Source organism: Anser cygnoides, chromosome 20 (genome assembly GCF_040182565.1).
Source record: "Anser cygnoides isolate HZ-2024a breed goose chromosome 20, Taihu_goose_T2T_genome, whole genome shotgun sequence".
NCBI lineage: Eukaryota > Metazoa > Chordata > Aves > Anseriformes > Anatidae > Anser > Anser cygnoides.
Window position 1 is genome coordinate 557,243 of NC_089892.1, and position 18,712 is coordinate 575,954.

The 18,712-nt window shown below is 50.2% G+C and overlaps 1 protein-coding gene across 1 annotated transcript in view; it reads right to left on the reverse strand.

Moving 5' to 3' along the window:
• Positions 1-15,182, reverse strand: part of LMX1B (LIM homeobox transcription factor 1 beta) — a 111,282-nt gene extending 96,100 nt beyond the window's left edge. The window contains exons 1-2 of the mRNA XM_048055641.2: positions 14,577-15,182; positions 14,005-14,191 (exon numbers count right to left, since the gene is read on the reverse strand). Coding sequence (XP_047911598.1) covers positions 14,005-14,191; positions 14,577-14,715 — 326 coding nt within the window. The 5' untranslated portion in view covers positions 14,716-15,182. The remainder of the gene's footprint in view (positions 1-14,004; positions 14,192-14,576) is intronic.
• Between the last annotated feature and the right edge of the window lie 3,530 nt (positions 15,183-18,712).

Genomic DNA, 18,712 nt, shown 5'->3' on the forward strand with positions numbered 1-18,712 from the left:
ACTGGGCTGTTTAAAGTATATTATTAACAAATAAACATTTATTGCAAAAAAAAACCCTATAGGCCTTTGGGGAGGAAAATTGTGTTATTTTTGGCATCAAATGACACAAGCCATTTATGGCATGAATGGCTATCACCAACAGACTGATGAAATGGCAAATGTCTCCCACTTAACTTCCCCTGGCTTCCTGAATAAACTTTTTCAAACACTTTTTCCCTTCTGAAATGGCAATAAACTCCATGTAATTTTGGTTTTCTCTCTGTTCTCGTTATTTCAAGATCCGTAGCTGGAAAGGGTTGAAGGTACTTCCAGATGGGAGCTGAAGACTCCCCAAAGACTGGTAAGGTGATGAAAATCACATTGTTAGGATCTGGGGCTATGCACTGACCTTGTTTGTAAGTATTCTTGCCTGAGTGACAACTTGCCACTGGCTTTCAAATGGCTGGGTGAAAAAGCTGAGGTTTAATTGTGGCATCCAACAAACTGACTGTTACAGCTCTGTCATTGAATGTATCCGCTACGCACTCAGACAACCCCTGCCAAAATATGAGCTGAATTTTTAAGTTAAAAAAAAAGCCACAAACAGGCTTCAGTTATGCTAGACAACCAGTATTCATGGAACATGTATGAAACGAAGACAGCTTGCTTGCCTTGGGCTTGTTCTACATCCTTTCTGTAACACGAGCATCGGCTCACTGATCTCAGCCACCGTGCAGTCCCATTGCCTGTCCCAGCTGAGGAGCATGGTCCCCATGGGCCGTGGACCACCCTGCTCTGACTGCAGCCAATAGGCAGGTGGCAGGGCCCCAAGTGCAGCCCATCATTCAGTCCTCCCATCTCCTTGAGCAGGAGTGGCGGCTGGATGGGAAGGAAGCTGTGCTGGGCAAGGCTGCTCTTCCTTTAATTGCCCTGGAATGGCTGGGGATTCTCCCACATAAAATTAATGCAGGCGCCATCAAGGCTAATTTATTCCACACCCACAAAGCCATGCTGGGGAACTGGCCCAGGCACGGGCAGGGAGGCTGAGGCAGCGTGGCTCTGAGGGCCAAGCTAACAGGAGCTGCTTACCCTGCCAGCACTGGCTGCTCCGCTCAGACGGGATGTGCCCCAGCAGCTCGGAGACCCCTGCAAGCAGCTGGACGTGTGTCACCTCTCCCAGAGCTGGGCACGTGGCAAGCTGCAGCTGTGAGACAAACCCCACGTCCTCCATGCAGAGCCCTCCCACCGTGGTTCCCACCAGGCAGTGACAACCAGGAGTAACCACGGTGCAGCAGCTGCAGCACCATACTTGTGTCCCTCCATGAACAATGAGGCTGCTGGCAGCAACGCCTTCTGCTCCTACGGGCTGGCTCGCTTGTGTGTTACAGCTCCAACCACAAAGCCTGGCAGGTTGAAACCAATGATGCCAAGCAGTGATAGCATTGCTGCAACATCTCACATTCCATTTATTCCCTCAAATATTTCTACTGCATTTGTAATTTTGTAACGTTTCATATATTGCTCTTAATTTTGGATTTTATACTACAAGTATTCCCCCGTATTTTGTACTACAAGTACTGCCAAGTTGTGTTCCAGCTGTAAGAAACCATAGCATTGCTTGTCTTTGTACAAGCACATTCGCACAAACCCGAATGCACACACAGGGCATTGTCATATCTGGTGCAGGGATCAGTGCCCACGCAAACGCCAACATGAGCTGCACGCGGATACCGCACTGGTACTGTCGCCCCTTCGCGATTTTTGTAAGGTGAAATGTGTGCCCAGCATCCTCGCAGCTCGGGAAAACCGGGGGAAAATGCGATGAAGCACGCGATTGCTCTCGCGCGCGTGTGTGAACGGCAGCGAGGCAGCATCCGGCCGCTGCGAAGCCTCCGCGCGCCCGACGTGCGGCGCGGGGGGTCCGCGGACGGGCGGCACCGCCGCCGGGCGCGGCGATAGCGGGAGCGCGGGACCGCTCCCTCCGCGGCCGGGGGAGCACCGCGCCCCGGCGGGGGCGGCGGCTGGGGCCGGCGGTGCCTCCGGGCCGGCGCCGGCCCCGGCCCCGGGCCCCCCGCGGCCGGGCCCCGCAGCGCGCTCGGGCCCCGCGGAGCCCCGCGCTCCGCAGACGCCGCAGCCGGGGCGCGGCGCCCGGCGCTCCCCGCGCCCGCCCCGCCGGGGCCGCCGCTCGGCTCGGGGCCGCCTCCGAGCCGCGGGACGAGGCCCGGCGCCCGCCGAGGACGGGGGCGCGCGGGGAGGCGAGCCCGAGCCCCGCGGCCCGGCGGCCCTCCCGCGGCCGCCGCCGGCGGGACACCCGCCAGCAGCGCGGCCGGCCCTCGGCAGGGCGCGGCGGTGGCCGGGGCGGCCCCCGCCGCCTGCTCGCGTGCTGCCGGGCGCAGCCGACGGGCAGCGCGTCCCCGGTGCCTGCTGCCGGGCGCGGCGGGGCCCGCACCCCGCGCCGTAGGGCTGGCGGCAGCAGCGGTCCGGGAGCCCCCGCCCCGCTCCCTGCCCAGCTGCGAACGCAAGCTCTGCTTGCGGCCCGTCCGGGGGCTTGCTCCGTACGGCGTCGGTTCGCCCACCTTCACTGAGTCTTCCCTGGCCGCCTTCTGTTACTACGTGGTGCTTAAAGCACCGAAACCTAAAAGCTAAAAACGGCCATTTAAAAACACGGAAAGGCATGTATTCTCCCGAGTCTGTGTGATTGTTTGCATGTAACAAAAACCATACCGACGTGTCGTGAAGTTACTATCAATAGAATCACTTCGGAATATTTTTTTTCTTCTACAGTTTCAAGAGAGCCATGTGTGGGAGGCAAAACTCATTCACTGGGACTTGGGACAGACTGGCTCTGCACAGGGGCAGGTTTTGCTGTTTCTTTCTCTATATCTTCTTCCTTTATGACTCTGGAGTCTAATCATTAATAATCAGAAGCTGACTGAAGCACTAGAATTATAATATTTCCATTTCCCCAGTGCACGTAAGCACAGGGAATACAAGCAGCTTGTGAAGGACAACAGAGCCACCAGAGTTGTGAAGAACAGGAGCTTGTCATTGTCAGGACATTTAGAGAAGGAAAGGGTTGGATTTCTAAAGCCTTACTGCTGGTTTGAGCATTCATGTAGGGCCCCATCACACTTTCTTCTTCAGCTCTAGCACGAGGGGAAGCTGACCCATGGGGTCGTGCTCCATGTGCAAAACCTTCATCGTCGCCAGATGAAGCCCATGCCAAGATCCAACTGAGTGGACAACTTGCAATGTTAAACAAGGTACTTGGGGCAGCTTTGGCCTATGAAGAGCCTCATTCCTAAAAACTGCAGTGAACAGCTCCACCAAGCTCTCTCTAGACATTTTCTGTCAAGTAGCCTGGACTTGCATGATACTGCAAGCCACTGCATGCCAGGGAAGTTGGCTTCCAGGGCATTACTTAGGGAGCCCTGTGAGGGAGGATTTGCCAGCTCAGGCCCTTGTGGGGGCCAATGACCTGGCAGCATCAGCAGCCTCGTGCAGGGAGCACTTCGTGTGCCGGTGACAGCTGCATCAGGAATGCACTGCTGACCTCAGCGAGAGCCACAGCCCGCTACAAGCTCCGGCAGCATGAGGACTGCTCTCCAAAAGTGCAACAGATAGGCACTGAATCAAGCCTGCCTGTACAAACCTTCATAGAGAGGAAATTCAGTTGGCAAGCCGTGATTATTAATATCCAGGTCAGAGGGGAGGAAAAGTCAGAAACACAAACATCCCAATGACCATGCAGACACCTCTGAATAGACAGCGTGTGCGACCGCATCCCAAACACACAGTGTGCACCAACCTGTGTGCCCACACTGCTCCCGCTCCCCTGCCGCAGCCTGGAGGAGCCAAGCTGGGGGCTTTTGATCTATGTGCAGTTCACGAGCAGCTCAAGCACAGCTCCATCATTTGCCTGACAGGGAGGATGGACCAGGTAGCCTACATCCCCAGCTGCTGGAAGAAATAAACCAGGTGAAAACAAGGCTGAGCGCCCAGCCAGCTCCAGCCTGTGTTGCAGCAGCGGGACCGTGGGCAGCTGGAGGCATCTCTCACTCCTCCCAGCTCAATGTCCTCCCACAGCTCCCTGCAGCATCTGCAATCATCCCTTCTGTGGCTCCTGACCACGTTAAAAGCTCACTACAAGGTTCACAGAGACAGGAAGGTTGGCCTGCTCCTGGCCAAGATCTACCACAGTTCTGAGGGCACAGCACTGCTAAAATATATAAATGAAGAGCTGTTGCAGTAGAGGTTGCTTAACACTGATCATTAACTACAAAGAAATGTCTGCAGAAAATCCTGAATATTTATGGGTAGTGCTGGAGCTACCAGACTACCACATAAAGCTGTACCCCGCTGCACCAAAGCTTCTACCAACTGGAGGCAGCTTGCCTATTCTGTGGTCATTTCAGTGTTCTGTTTTGCATTTTTTTGTGTTTTGCGACTCACTCAGTTTCCTGGTTTCCTACCATGCTTTATTCTGATTTACTAATAAGCCTGTTCTGTACAATACAGAATTAAATACTTGTCTCATTTTACATGCATTATCAAAAGAAACCTCAGCAAACACCCTCCCTCCCATGAAACTGGATTAAAGTTGTGACATAAAACAGAAAATTAGAAATCAGAGAAGCTGTTTCCAGTGGGAAGTTAAAGGAGTAGGCTCTATCAGGTGATAGAAAAATGCTAGCTGTAGGCAAGCTGATTATGTCGAAGGATAGGATCACACAGGTTGAAAACAACTGTTCTGTGGAATGGATGTTAATGACAATTGTAACCTTTCTCACTAATGGGTTTTGGCACGTATCATGCGGCAGCCTAAGGGTCTGGTCCTGCAGAGCTCCTGGTGACCCCAGCTCTGGTTGTGGAAGTCAGCGATGCCCAGCGCTCTGCCGAGCCTGACCTCTGAAGAACAAACACTGTTCCCAGTCACACCTCTCACATGCACATTCTGTAAGAAACATGCTTTCTAATATACAAGGAATGCATTAGTGCTAAATTTTGAAAAGAGAAACTACTGCAAGAAGTAGCAATGTTTGAGTCAGTCTGATGGAACAGTGAGTAATCACTGGTTGTAATAAATGCTTTAGGAGATTATTAATATTTTTTTCTGCAAATTCAAATTTGCTCGCTTCCTATGATAATAATAATAATAATAATAAAAGTAATAACTGTGAAGAATAGCATTGGTGTAGACGATTATGTAAAGACCTCTATTCTTTTTTTAGTTCTGTTTTTTGTTTTTGTAATCAGTGAATGCTGATTCAGGTTGCACTAAGGAACAAACACATGAAAGCAAACTTCCTAAACAGCTACCAGGAGGATTTGGTCCTCAGCATGTGCACATAAATTCTATTAGCTCTTACTGGGAGAGTGCATGTGCATGCTTGTACATTATAAATAATATACTGATTGCAGTAAAATCAAGAGCCAAATTCTATCCTTTGATGCGCGAGGATGGCTCTCATTGAAGTCAATAGGAATTGCATGTTCACAAGTTCATGTCAACATTTGCAAAGGAAAATTTTTTTGCATACTAAATAAAATATGTAGTATGTTTTGGAAACAAAGCAAATGACCTCCGTGACAAGTGTTTTCTCTAAATGTGTTGGCTTGTTACAGAAACACTGGAGTATAAACCCTTATAAAGTTCCTAAGAAATATGTTATTCCTTGTCTATGTTGATATTAAAGGGCATTTAATCAATTTGTGCTGTATCGGTTCTGCTGTATCTATAATGAAGATCACTGTAAAATTTCAAAACCAACAAAATAACAAACTGGAATTAATCATATTAACAATTCCTTTACTGTAATACAATCTTGCAAATGTCTCCTTGTTCAGTTGCCCACGGCAAATAGTTTTTGAAAGAAGAGTAAAATTCTCTCTGTTCAATCTGAGCATCGTGATAAGAAACATGCAGGTAGGTTTTAGCTGGGCTGGTAGATTTCCATCTCAGTCTTGAAAAGTTGTAACAGATCCTGAGTTCCTCTGGTAATACTGATCTGAACACTTTATCTTCTAAAGACAGTGTATACTTAATGTTGCATACAAGATACTTTAAGGGGTTAGCTCCTATATAATCTCCATTACAATTGCGTAATTTGCCACACATGGTGCTTTCTACTTATAAGGTGCATTCAATACCCAATAAAGGGCAATGGCAACACATATATTCTATGTATGTGTCGGTTGTATAAAAGGAGACAATGTTTGTTATTGGTAATTTGTTTGGTAAGAATCAGAGCCTATTTCGCAGTTTTGACAACTGACTGCTCACTTCCAGGGAACAGAAATCCCCGTCTGCTCCTCACATCACTCTAGCACAATAATTTGCCTTACTTTTTATAAAACCCGCTGATGCCAGTGGCTGGATCTGATCTCTGTGACTGCTTTAGTCAGAGCGATTGGACAAGTTTGTCAACATATGTTCAAAGCAATTGCAGGCAGGCATACCAAGAGGTAAAACAAAAGCAAGACAAAATTTCATTTGAAGAGTAACAGTCTAGCCAAAGCAAGTTCAGGAACTTAAAGAAAATGCAATCGTAGTAATTAAAAAAAAAAAAAAAAGTCAAAGATCTGCCTCAATTTTATCTTGAATTTAAAGAAGCATCTGGAAATGGTGAATAATTTTGCTGAACGCGGCAAGTAAGACTCAGATATTTGGATCTATTTTAGCATGCATGTTATAAACACCAAAGAACATTATATTTAAAACCAAAGGTCAGCTTGTTCTACCTGAAAAGTTTTTTTTCTTCATTTTTTTTCTTTCATGCTCTATATTCTTGAATTCAGAAGTCTAACTTTACTTTCAGTATTTATTTTACATTAGATATGGATTTGTTCACATGATTTTTTTTTACTTAGTTTACATAGTGGAAGTAGTGTCTCTATCCCTAAACATTACCAGTGCTGTTAAAGTTATCTGCAAAATAATCTTATCTCCGTTACATTTTTACAGCGTCTTAATTCAGAAAACACTTCTGTTTTCTAAAAAAAAAAAAAACCTAACATTTTTTATCAAGCTAAAATCAGTTTTAAGTAACAGCTTTAGATACAGCACACTACAATTACGTAGGTCTGCAAGGTGTATATTGAATAATCTTTCCCTGCTTGCTTGATATATTTATCCAATTCACTTAAAGAAAGGAAATTTGTGTTCTTAATTGCACTCATCTAAATCCACGGTAAGTCCTCTAATTTCAGAATTTGGCTGCCAGTGGCTCAGCTGTCAAGGTTCACATCGCACTGTGAACATCGCACACATCTAACCTTCTTCTTTGTTTCAGAACAAATGTGGAGTTTTGATATTTTGTAATGAACAAGACACTGTCATTTCATTATGAGTCAATCTTTGCCTCCTGAGTAATGCAATCATCCCCAAATCATGCCAAAAAAAATCTTTCCACCACACTAAACCATCCAAGAGTAATACATGGCTTGTTTACCTTTACTGGAGATTGCTGTACAATTCACTTCACAGTTTTATTTACTTGCTTGCTTGCTTTCTTACCTTACCTGAGCAATAACATGACTTATCATACAAGAAAAAATAATGCAGGAAAAAAGCAGCATTTATCCCTGTTTTTGTTTTTTTTTTTTTTCCCCTGCAAGTATGTCTTTTGACCTGAAACACCCTTTTTAAAAGATACTGTAACGTTCTTTTTCCATTTTGCTGGGGTTTAAAATTCACAGTCTTTTTGTGAATCTGAACATTATGCAACTTGTGAAATCTTGAAATATTACTATTACATTTACACATCACATTCTTCCAAAACTGACACAAGAACCAAACAGCCCAAGAAGTATTGTGCAAACCAAACAAACATAAAATGTACTTGTCGGCTCTTCAGTCTAACAATGATAAGAAAAATGAAGTATTTTACTAATCCTCTCTTCCCCCTCAAATTACCCCACTGAGCAGAAGCATGTTACTAATCCTGTCTTCCCCCCAAAATTACCCCACTGAGCATGTCAGCAGAAGTCTATGGGCTTCTTTGTGTATGGGTACTGGGGTGGGAGGCGTGTGTGTGTGTATGTCTCTGCGCCTAACTGCGTGTACACACTCATTTCACAATGCAGGACAGCAAGCGTGTTTGTTTTTAAGTATGTATTTCATTATACCCACTGAAGGCCCCATACTCTTTTCTTGTGCACTCTAATCTCCCACTGACTTGCACTGTGAGTATGTAGGGAACTCAAGCTCATGTCTAATAATTTACTTTATCTGCTGCATTCTTCATTCCAGTAGAATGAGATATTAAACAAAATCAAATCAATTCTTGTTTCAAGAACAGTAGTGAAGAAAAGCAGATTTAGTATAAATCTGAGTTTTGTGGATTTTGTCTGGAATGAAAAATAAAACTAACAGATACATTATGAAAAAATACTCCTTTTTTTTCTTCTGAAAATTTATTCCCAACTATCTGACTAATTTAAGCAGACTCTAACTGTTATTAAATATGCCCCAACTTTTAAAGATCACAAGAGCAGTAAGTGTTTTAAGACATATCATGCTTTATAGGCTGCTCCACAACAGAGGCACGGAAGATATACATTTACAATTGAAATACACTAATAACGTAATTGATCTAAGAAAATACATTATAATCCAGACATTTCATCATGATATATTACTAATAGCTGAAAAGGTGCAATGTATGCCTTTGAACTAGCTTAAAATGTTAGGCCAAAAAATAATAGATGTGATTTCTTAGCAGAATACAAAATACTCCTGTTTATTATATATTTTGGTGAAGAAATTTTCACAGTGTGTATCATGTTTATTGTTTCTTCTAATGATGGAAGTTTGATATTATAAATTATCCTCTTTTTAATCTAGTTGCATATTGCCTACATTGCAAAAAGTTCTTCCCTATCATTTTCTACCATGGATAAGTACAATTTATATATAACTGTTGTAATTATTTTGTCCAGTAAGTTTACCATGATTGTTGAAGGAAACCAAAATATCTCCCCAAATTCTTACAACATGCTCCACTCTATATGTCTGCTACTATTCATTCAGTCTAACTTCTAACCAAACTCTGTTCTCTTCGCTGGCTCTGTTGATCCAGTGCCATTTCAAAACTTGCGCAGTTATCTCCTCTGCAACCTCTTCTACGTGCTGCAAGGAGATGAATTCCTGCTGACGCAGGGGGGACCTGAGGGGGTTCTGCCCAATCTCTGGCTACTCTGCTGATGTCATCTGCAGAAATAAGTTACATTTCTGTAACACTCCTGCTTTTGGAATTGTTTTGAGGTGCTCGTAAAGCCTGATCTTACAAAGACGTTTTAATTGGGCTGATATGTCTGATAATGCAGGAACGTTTGGTTTTTCAGAAAAAAATGCCAGAGTATTTCAGACACTTTTAAAAGCATTTTTAGTGGATGACATAACTTTAATCATTACTCTATGTCCTGGGTATGTGCTTATGCTACTCCTCATCTCTAAGTTTCAATCAGTTTTATGCTATTTCCTAATGACACATTCACGAGGACTAGAGACAGTCTAATGCAGGAGGCAAATGGAGTGGAGTGGGACACCACTGCTCTGCAAAATTTTACCAAATTCAGATGATGAACAATTGTACTGATGAACATAACAATAAGTCTGATGTTCCTCAGTTTAAAAAAATGTAAAACTGAAAACAAATAAAATCTTCCTGTTAGTAAACAGTATTACCCACTCTGCGTGTAGCAGAATCTGAGAACTCGAGTCACCTCTTGTACCACGAATTCTGCCTACATTCCACAGCCTGCTCTCATGATAGAAATGCTCACTCTCTCTCTCTGGAAGAAAAATAACATTCATGAAAATTAGAGACATTTACTAATAGGAAGCTTTTCTATTTTGAATATAAAATGCAATAGAACCGGGAAACATAAGTCTCACTATTACGCTCGTGATGGAATTTCCAGAATCTAGAGAGGTTAACATTTACACACAGCAAAGAAGTTCCACAGCATTTTGTTTCCTTTCTGTTAGGTACATGCTGCTCCACGCTGATTTTACATAAAAAGTAAGTACAGTCACAGCCAAGAAAGGATCTAAAGATGAAGAACAGTATCAATATGTACCAGAAATACATGGCAAGTACTTTTATTAACAGCATCCAACAATGATGCTAAAACAACGCCTGACACATCGTGAAGAATCTAACAAAAATCTAAATATTTCTCTTTCTTACGCTAGGCAAAACTTAAAATGCATAGATAAAAAATTATGAAATATGAACTGTGATTGTTACCCTGTTCCTTGAATAAATGACCCCCTCCACAGCCTTTATTTTCAATGCTACAAAAAGAATACGGAACTTTCTAGAAATTATATTTATTACTTACATACGCAAAAATGTAACCTGAAATAGTTACTATTCATAGCATTTATATTTTTAAATATCAGCAATAACTAGAGCAAATCATTGTGTAACACTCAGTAGTGAGACAAAAACAAAGCAGAAAAGCATAATCACACACAAAAAAAAAAAACAGAAAATGAAAATGAAAAAGATATGTAATATTTCTAATTACTAATGCTTTGTAGCAAGAAGCACTGTTATGAGTGATACAATAAATAAATTCATTTAAGCAAATAACCTGAAAATAACTACTGCCAAACACCTATTTTTGAGAAACATTCACTCTAAAGGTTTCAGTTTGTCAGAAAGAAAACTTCTTTTTTAGGAAAAAAAGCTCAAGTGTAAGGTTCCAAATGCGCAACAATACTGCAATTTGGCAAAGCTCTCATTAAAATCAAAGAGATTCTGTTTGAGTCAGGCTTGCAAAAGTCAGCCTTCCTGGTGCCATTGTACTGCTCTGTATTTTTCCTTAAAAGCCTTGCAATCAAATGTACTGTGACCCTCAAAATATTACATCTCAGCAAAATAAATACTTCACGTAAAATCAAAAGATCAGTATGTACTCATGAAAAAAAAAAAAAAAAGTTTAACTGCGTTCTGTAAGAGGAGTGTAAAATTCATGCATAGCATAGAGGCTGGTCCCACTGATACACCAATGATATTTTTGTAATAAATTACATTTATCAGGCACCTCTGACTACTTCAAACCATGCTTGGGCCACTAATCCACCTCCCCCAGCATTTATTCTAACATTCCAAGCATAGGGGTAGCTTCAAATAGCCAACATTTTTATTAGGAAAAAAAAAAAAAAGAAAAATGTTTTTACCCTCCCCCCCTAATGTGAAATGCCCTTATCCAAGGATGGGCAGTAATCATTCCTGACCCAGTGAAAGGTTTAAGGTCTGATATCTGACCCATCAGAAGCTTGCTTTCATTAGAAAGACGAGACATCAGTTTTCCAAAGATATACACACAGCACTTGATTATAGTCCTGGGAGTTCTGGAGAAATCTGACCTTTAAATTACATTACTACATACAGAAAAATCTATTTAAAGCTAATTTCAGTAACTAAGATATTTAAGTAATCTTTATTCTCCCTCTTATTTTATTTTCCAGAGATCTGTAAATAGGATTCAGGATAACAGAAAGCACCTGATTTTACTGATATTGTCTTCTTCTGTACCGGTACTGTTTCACCGCTGCACTCCAAAGCACATTTGCTTAGCACATAGGTGTTATACATCATGGTACGTTACAGTCTTGGATGACGGTTGTACTAGCATGCTGGAGATGACTTGCACAACTTGCTCATGGCTTCACTCCTCCCTCCACACCGATAAAACTGATCATCTGCATTGTACAGCCCGTGAAAATAGTTTTCATGTCTTTATAGCTATTTCTATACTTTAGCTATCATAAAAGAATGCTTCTCTAAGCCTAAAACATTACAGACAGGGAAAGCACGCAAACAGTTTCAGCATAGTTTCACGTTTGCTCTTTTGGGCTAATAAAATTTCAGAGAAAACAAATTTTGATTTACCATGTCTCCCCTCCCCTTTCCATGAGCTACTTCTGCTGTCAGTCCTTGGGGGCACACACAGCAGGCTATCATGTAATGTCACACTAGGTGCTGGGATTCAACAAAGGCTAACATGTTGATATCTTTTTATTGCTCGTCAGCCTGGTTACCCCATTTCCCCCCTATACAATGGGACACTTTTGATAATATGTAAATTTCTGAACCAGTTACATTTCTATTTTCAGTCAGTAACTTTTTTTTTTCCAAAGCAATACAAAGCAGTACTCTATTATCTTGCTTTTTAACTCACAAAATATTCTCCTTTATTTTACAGAACCTAAAGATAGGACCGAAGTGGTACATTTATTCATAATAAACATAAATATTTACATTGCCAAACAATGCTTTTTTAGGTAGCCTAAACACTATTTAAAATTCTTTCTTAATTAACAAAAATATCAAAGGTAATACTACCTACACTGGCAAAACTTTCATCGAGCTACCACACTAGCTAGTAGGCTGTATTTTATTTTGTGTAGAAGTAAAAGACAAAGTATGTGAAGATTCTTCCCAAATACGAGTACGAGAAAATACAAATATTGTTAAAATCTCAGTTCCTACAAGGGCAGGACTGCGGCAAACTAGCTGAGGCAAACTCTGGTCTACTTTCATGTGAAGTACCCAGGCCTGTGTAAGATTCTTTAATAGCATGCTGGTAAGGGCTGCAGTATGAAATAACACGTTTTGTTGTAATTCCTAAACAGGGGGACATTTATCTAGGCCATTTATACAAGAGTTATAACCTTAACAATATTTATACTCAGCATGTCATGTTAGCATTTACTACCAGTTTCCATGGAGATGGATTTTCATGCTGTAGCTATGAAATGCACATTGTTGCCACTAAGCCACTTCAGGCCTTTCTGGAAGCCTGCTGAATGCCTGACAAAAGTTGATGCAAACCAATAGTTGTTGTTCTTTGTTTGTTGCCAGACTTCTAGCAGAGCCATATTATGTCCTAGTGATTGAAGTGCCCATGTTCGCCCCCCTCCCGGCACAAAAAGGATCCTCAATTTCGGTGACAAGCATGAAGTGGGCTTCTGCAGGGGAGGACAAACGCCACGCAGGGCCGGAGCTCTGTCTCCGCACAAGGACACGGCGCGGCGGGGGGCCGCTTTCCCGACAAAGCCTGACATTTTGGGGATAAAGTGTAAATAAAATAAAGCGCGGGGAGCGCCCGGCCGCGGGAGGAAAGAGTCAGCGCCGCGCTCGCTCTGCCGTGGAGGCTCGGCCGGCGCCGGACCCTGCGGCCACGGCCCGCGGGCACGGCCGCCCGCGCGCCCTCCGCGCCCCGACAGCGGCTCGGCAGCCGGCGACGGGCGCCCCGCGCCCGGTCTCGCCCCGACGGGTGCGCCCCGACGGCCCCGCCGAGCCCCGCGCGGGGGCCCCGGCGCTCACCGCCCGCTCGGGGCGCCGCGCCGCCGGGCTCCCTGCGCGGCGCCGGGCGCGGCCGGCACTAACCGCGGGCCGGCCGCCGGGGCTGTCCCCGCGCAGCTCCGGGGCGCCGGCGGGACGGGGCTCGACCCCGGGCGGACGGGCCCTGCGGTGCCTCCGCAGCCCAGGTGGCGACAGCTGCGGCGGGCCGCGCCGGGCCGGGCCGCGTCGCGCCGAGCCGCCGCCGCCCCCCTCCGACGGCACCGCAGGACCCCGGACCGCAACGGGTCCAAGCGCTGTGGAGCCCGCGGCGGGCAGCTCCCCCTTCGGAAGGACATTTTGTCTCAACGCTCGTTCAGCGCCGTTCGCTGCAACGTTAATTTCCAGGCGGCCGCTCCGCCTCGGCGCCGGCGTCCCCGCTAGCCGGGGCCGCCACCCACAGCAGCCCCGGGTCCGCGGCACGGGCGCAGCCCCCCGTCCCTGAGGGGCTCTGGGCGTTCGCACGATCGCGGTGGGAAGCTGCCAGAGGCGGCCCGCTCAGAAACACGCTCCGAGTCTCGCAGCGTGCCTCCGAGGCGGGCCGGGCCACGCTGCCAGGGCTTCGCTCGCCGCCGGCGGGCACCGCGGGGCCGAGCCGGGCCCTGCCAAGCCGTGCCGGGCCGGGCTGAGCCGGGCCAGGCCGGCGGGACGCACGGAGTGTTCTTACTGTTGGTAGTCCTGTTTGCAGTAGAGCTTTCGGTCCCGGAAGTAGCAGCTGGTGGTGAGGGCTTGCTGACACACCGCGCACTGCAAACACTCTTCGTGCCAGGAGGACTCGTTCACCCTCATCAGAAACCGATCCGAGATGGGCCTCTGGCAGCCTTCGCACACGGCCTGGTGCTGGCAGTCCGACCCTGGGAACGGCAAAGAGCGGCGTGAAGCGGCGGGACGGGCCCGCGCCTCCCCGGCCCCGCGCCGCTCTCGCGCCCGGCCCCGGCCCCGGCCCCGGCCCCGGCCCCGGCCCCGGCCCCGCTGCGGCGCCCGGAGTCGGGCAGCCGCGAGCAGCGCAGCTCGGCCGGCCTCGGACTTCGGCAGGGGCGAGCGTGGCCGCCTCCAGGTCTGCGCCCCGCAAGTGTCAGTTAGAAAGTTCCGCGCCCGCCTGCAGCCCGGGGCGAGGCTGCTCAGCCCGCAGCCAGCCGGGCTCGGGCTCCGTCAGAGCGCAGCCCCGGGCACCGAGCGGAGCCAGGGGAGCAGCAGGGTTTGCTTTTTGGCATAGCCGAGAAACGAGCAGCAACTCACCCAGTAACACTCCTAACGTGGCCGGACCCGAGCGCAGAGGGTGATCTTCCATTTTAATACCGTCCAGCATCTTTGAGCAGTCCGACTGGCCCCGCGTAAAGCACCTTTCCAAGGACTCGGGACCTGTTGCAATATCCATGGGGCAGGCGGCGGCGCTGGCCGGCGCTCCGGGGCGGCCGGGGGAGACGGGCTGCCGGGCGGCGGGGCCGGCTCAGCCCCGCGTCTGGCCGAGCTCTGGGACACTCTGTTGCTGGGAGGAGGGAGTCGCTTTTATTTTTATCTGGGAGACATGAGGAGCGTTTCCTGCCTGAACTTCCAGAGACGGGGGGCAGAGGAAGGAGCCGGCGCCGCTGCCCATGGGGGCAGCCCGTGCTACACAGGCGCGCACATGCTCCGCACACGGCGCTGGGCAGCCCGCGTTGTCACCTGCTCGCCGGAGCCCCACGCCCTCCGCGGAGGGCCCTCCCGGGGCCGGGGCCGGGGCCGGGGCCGGGCGGAGCGGCGCGGCGGGGCCGGGCGGGGCGGCGGGGCTTCCCCGGCGCTCCGCAGCCCATGTGCCATGCGGCGTCCCGAGGAGCCGCGCCGTTTAGAGAAGGGGCCGCGGCGGAGGAACACACCCCCCGGCGCCTCACCCCTCCTCAAACTTGCTGACATTTGAACTCCATTGGTGCGCGCCGTATCGCTGCGCCGCGGTGATCCGTCTCCTCGACGTCAAATAGTGCCCTGGCCCCGGCGGGCCCCCGCAGCCCCCGAAGCGCGGCGGCGCCCGAGGCGCGGGGCGGGCGGGCTCCGCGCACCCCCGGGGCGACTCGGGGCGGCCGCGGGGCGCGCGGACAGCGCGCGGGGCCGGGGCGCGCCCCCGCGGGCCGGGGGCCTGGTCCTGGGGCCGGGGCCGGGACCGGGACCGGGGCTGGGGCGAGCGGCCGGGAGAAGAGAGCGCGGCCGCCGAGGAGCGGCCCCGAGCGGCTCCCTGAGTCCCCGCCGGGCTCCGCTCCGGCCGGGCGGCGGCCGACAGCCGGCAGCTCGGCCCGACGGCAGCTCCTGGCTCCTGCCCCGGGGTACGTAGCTGCGCCGCCGGCCCCGCCGCGCGGGCGGCCCGCCGGCCAGGGCCGCGGGCAGGTGGCGGCGGGGCCCGGGCGGCCGCGGGCAGCCCCCGGGCGAGAGCCGCCGGGCGGCGGGGCCGCGCCTTTGTCCCCGCCGGCACCTGGCGGGGACGGGGCAGGGGCGCGGGGCCGCGCCGTTAACGCCCGTCGCTGCCGGCCGGCTCCGCTACGGCGCGGGGCCGGGGCCCTGGCCCCGGCTGCCCGCGGAGGGGCCCGGTGGCCGGCGCGGAGCGGCGCGGCGCGGGGCCGGGCGGCCGCCGCAGGGCTACCGGGCGGCGCCCCGCGGGGCTCGGCGTGCGGGCGCGGAGGGCCCGGCCCGGCCCGGCCCGAGGGAGCGTCCGGTGACTCCGCTCCTTTCCGAGGGGCCGACCCCCGGGCCGAGGGCGGCGGGACCGTCCCGCGGCCGTGCCCGGGAGCGCTCAGCGCGCTCGGGAGCGCTGTGTCCGCACGTACTGTCTAAATACCGTTTAACGCGACTGGCTGCAGAGAGCTTTGGATGTGCTGTACTGTTTCGTTCTCTTAAATGCAAAAGTATTTGAACGCGTAGATGCTCTGTGTTTATATATATAATTACATATTTGCACACAATATGCACGTGCGAAAAAAAAAAGCATATTTTAATTTACCGCGCTCTTCTGTTCTTTTTTGTTCAGAAAGAAACATATAAGAAAAGCGATACCCACCGCTCTCCGTATGCTAGAGAGAGAATTCCTGAAATACCGTGTTTGGGGCTTTCCTTTCGTTTTTGTTTTTTTGCTGATACCGTTAAAAATTTAAATCTAAGGAAATAAAAGTCTGGAAAGGATTCAGTACCGGGTTTCTTAATGTGACCCGTGATATGCTGTGACCCTGCTGAAGGAAGAGAGTTTATTTTGTAATGCTCCCAAAATATTGATATTTAATAAGCAGGACAAGTGTTAACTTGAATTACTTAATGCTTTTTTTTCTGGGTCTTAAGGTAAAGCCTTCTTTCTCTTCGTACAGAAACATCTCTGAATGAAATTCATAATTACGTTTTAGTCAAATATTTTGGAAAGGGTTTTAAGTAGTAGAGCTTATTTGATTTTTGTTCGGGACAATACAAATCTGAAAACCTTTGTAGCTAATACCGAAAAAATAATATATGATTATTTAATTCTGAGATCAAGATAAAAGCTGCTTAGATTTCAGAGTTCAATCAGCGGAGAAAAAAAAGCTTCTCGTTTACATTAATTTTTTATGTTCCCTTCCTATTGTCGTGTAAGGATTCAGTTTTCTCCATCACACAACGGCTATGTTAAACTGTGTTCGACAATTGCGAGGAAAATGGGAGTCCCTCTGTCCTTTCCGCAATAGTTTTTGTAACTTCAAATTAAAAAAAAACAACCAAACAAAAAAAAACACCAATCCTCTGCGGCGGGACCGTTGAGAGAGGAACGGGAACCCTCCCAAACTCGCACCCACAGCAATAATTCAATCTTTGTTCGTGGGCTTTTACTCACAAATATCACACCAAAGATTTGTTACTTCTTGCCATGTGTGTGTACGAACACTGCACCGGATAATTGTTATCCCTGCCTGTTACCCCGAGAACAATTCGATGAGGTGTTATATTCGGTTTATAAAGTGCTTTTAACGAAAAACAAAATACAATTAAAACACCCACGCGCAAAACCATCACAGGAATAAAACATAACCAAGCCTGACACAACCCCTCCTCCCCGTGGCTTGGTTCTAATTCCGTATTTATTTGCAAGACAAATCTTTTTGTTTTGAGGTGTTTTGTTTTAATTTTAAGAGTTGAGCAACCAGTCACCCTTCTGTATTTCCTAAACAAGGCAGGGAAGAATAGGGTATAGGAGTAAATAACGCTGGTTTGAATCCACCTGAGGAACCTTCGTGGCTGCTGCAGTTGTGCGCGTGGATTCGCGCAGCTCCCGCGGCCGAGGATGAGGCGGTGACCGCCCGCGTGGGAGCGGCGCTCCCGTCCTCTTCCCTCGTCGTCGGCCCTGCTCAGGCGCGTGCACGCGTGTGCCCGAGCGCCGCGGAGCCCGGGGGGGCTCGGCCGTGGGTGCGCGGCAAGACCCGCTCCCCGCGGGTGTGCGGATGTGTGCGTGACAGACCCGCCGTGCTCCGCGCTGCGTGTGCGTGCCCGGGACGGCGGGGGCCCGGGTCTGAACGAAAGAGAGGAAGGAGAGGAAGAGAGGAAGGAGAGGAAGGAGAGGAAGGAGAGGAAGGAGAGGAAGGAGAGGAAGGAGAGGAAGGAGAGGAAGGAGAGGAAGGAGAGGACCTCTCCGTTTTCTCTGCGTGAGCGTGTAGCCCCTGGTCGGGTGTGTGGGTGTCTGCGCATCCTGGCTGCGTGCATGCGTGTGCAGCCCCGTCTGTGCCCGTGCTTTTTTCTGCACTCCCGGCGGGGTGCGTGCGGCCGCCCCGCCGGGCCCGGCGCGACGTTCCCCGAGGTGCGTGCGTGCGGTCCGTCGGGGCGCGGGACGCGCAGCGCCCGCTGCCCCTGGAGCGGTGTCCGCAACCCGCGGGGGTGCGGGGGGAGCTCCGCAGGGTGCGGACTTTGCCGAGCCGATGCGGAGCGTGCGGCCCCTCGGGCGCAAAGCCTGATCTCCGGCTGCGGGCGGGCTCCCCGGTCCGCTGGAGGCGGCGACCGCGCTGCGACCGCGGCCCGGCCCGGCCCGGCCCGGCCCGGCTCTGCTGCTCGGGGCGGCCTCGGGTGCAGCCTGCCCCCTGCCGGCGCGCGGCGGCACGGCCGGGGCGAGCCGCGGGCGGTGCGGGGCCGAGCCGAGAGCGGGCCGGGGTCAGCCGGGGCGAGGCAAGCCCAGGAAGCCCGGGGCCGGCGCCGCGGCTCGGGGCCCGGGGCCGGCGAGCGCAGGGCCCGGGGGCGGCCCCGCGGGGAGGCGGCGGCCGCTCTGCTCGCTCCCGGCCGGCGCGGAGCAGCCTCTCGTCTGGCCGGGCGCCTGGGCCCGGGCGCCGCAGCCACCGGCCCCGTCTGCAGCGATGCGGACGCGGGACGTGGGGGGAGCGGGGTGCCGCGGGGCTGCACTA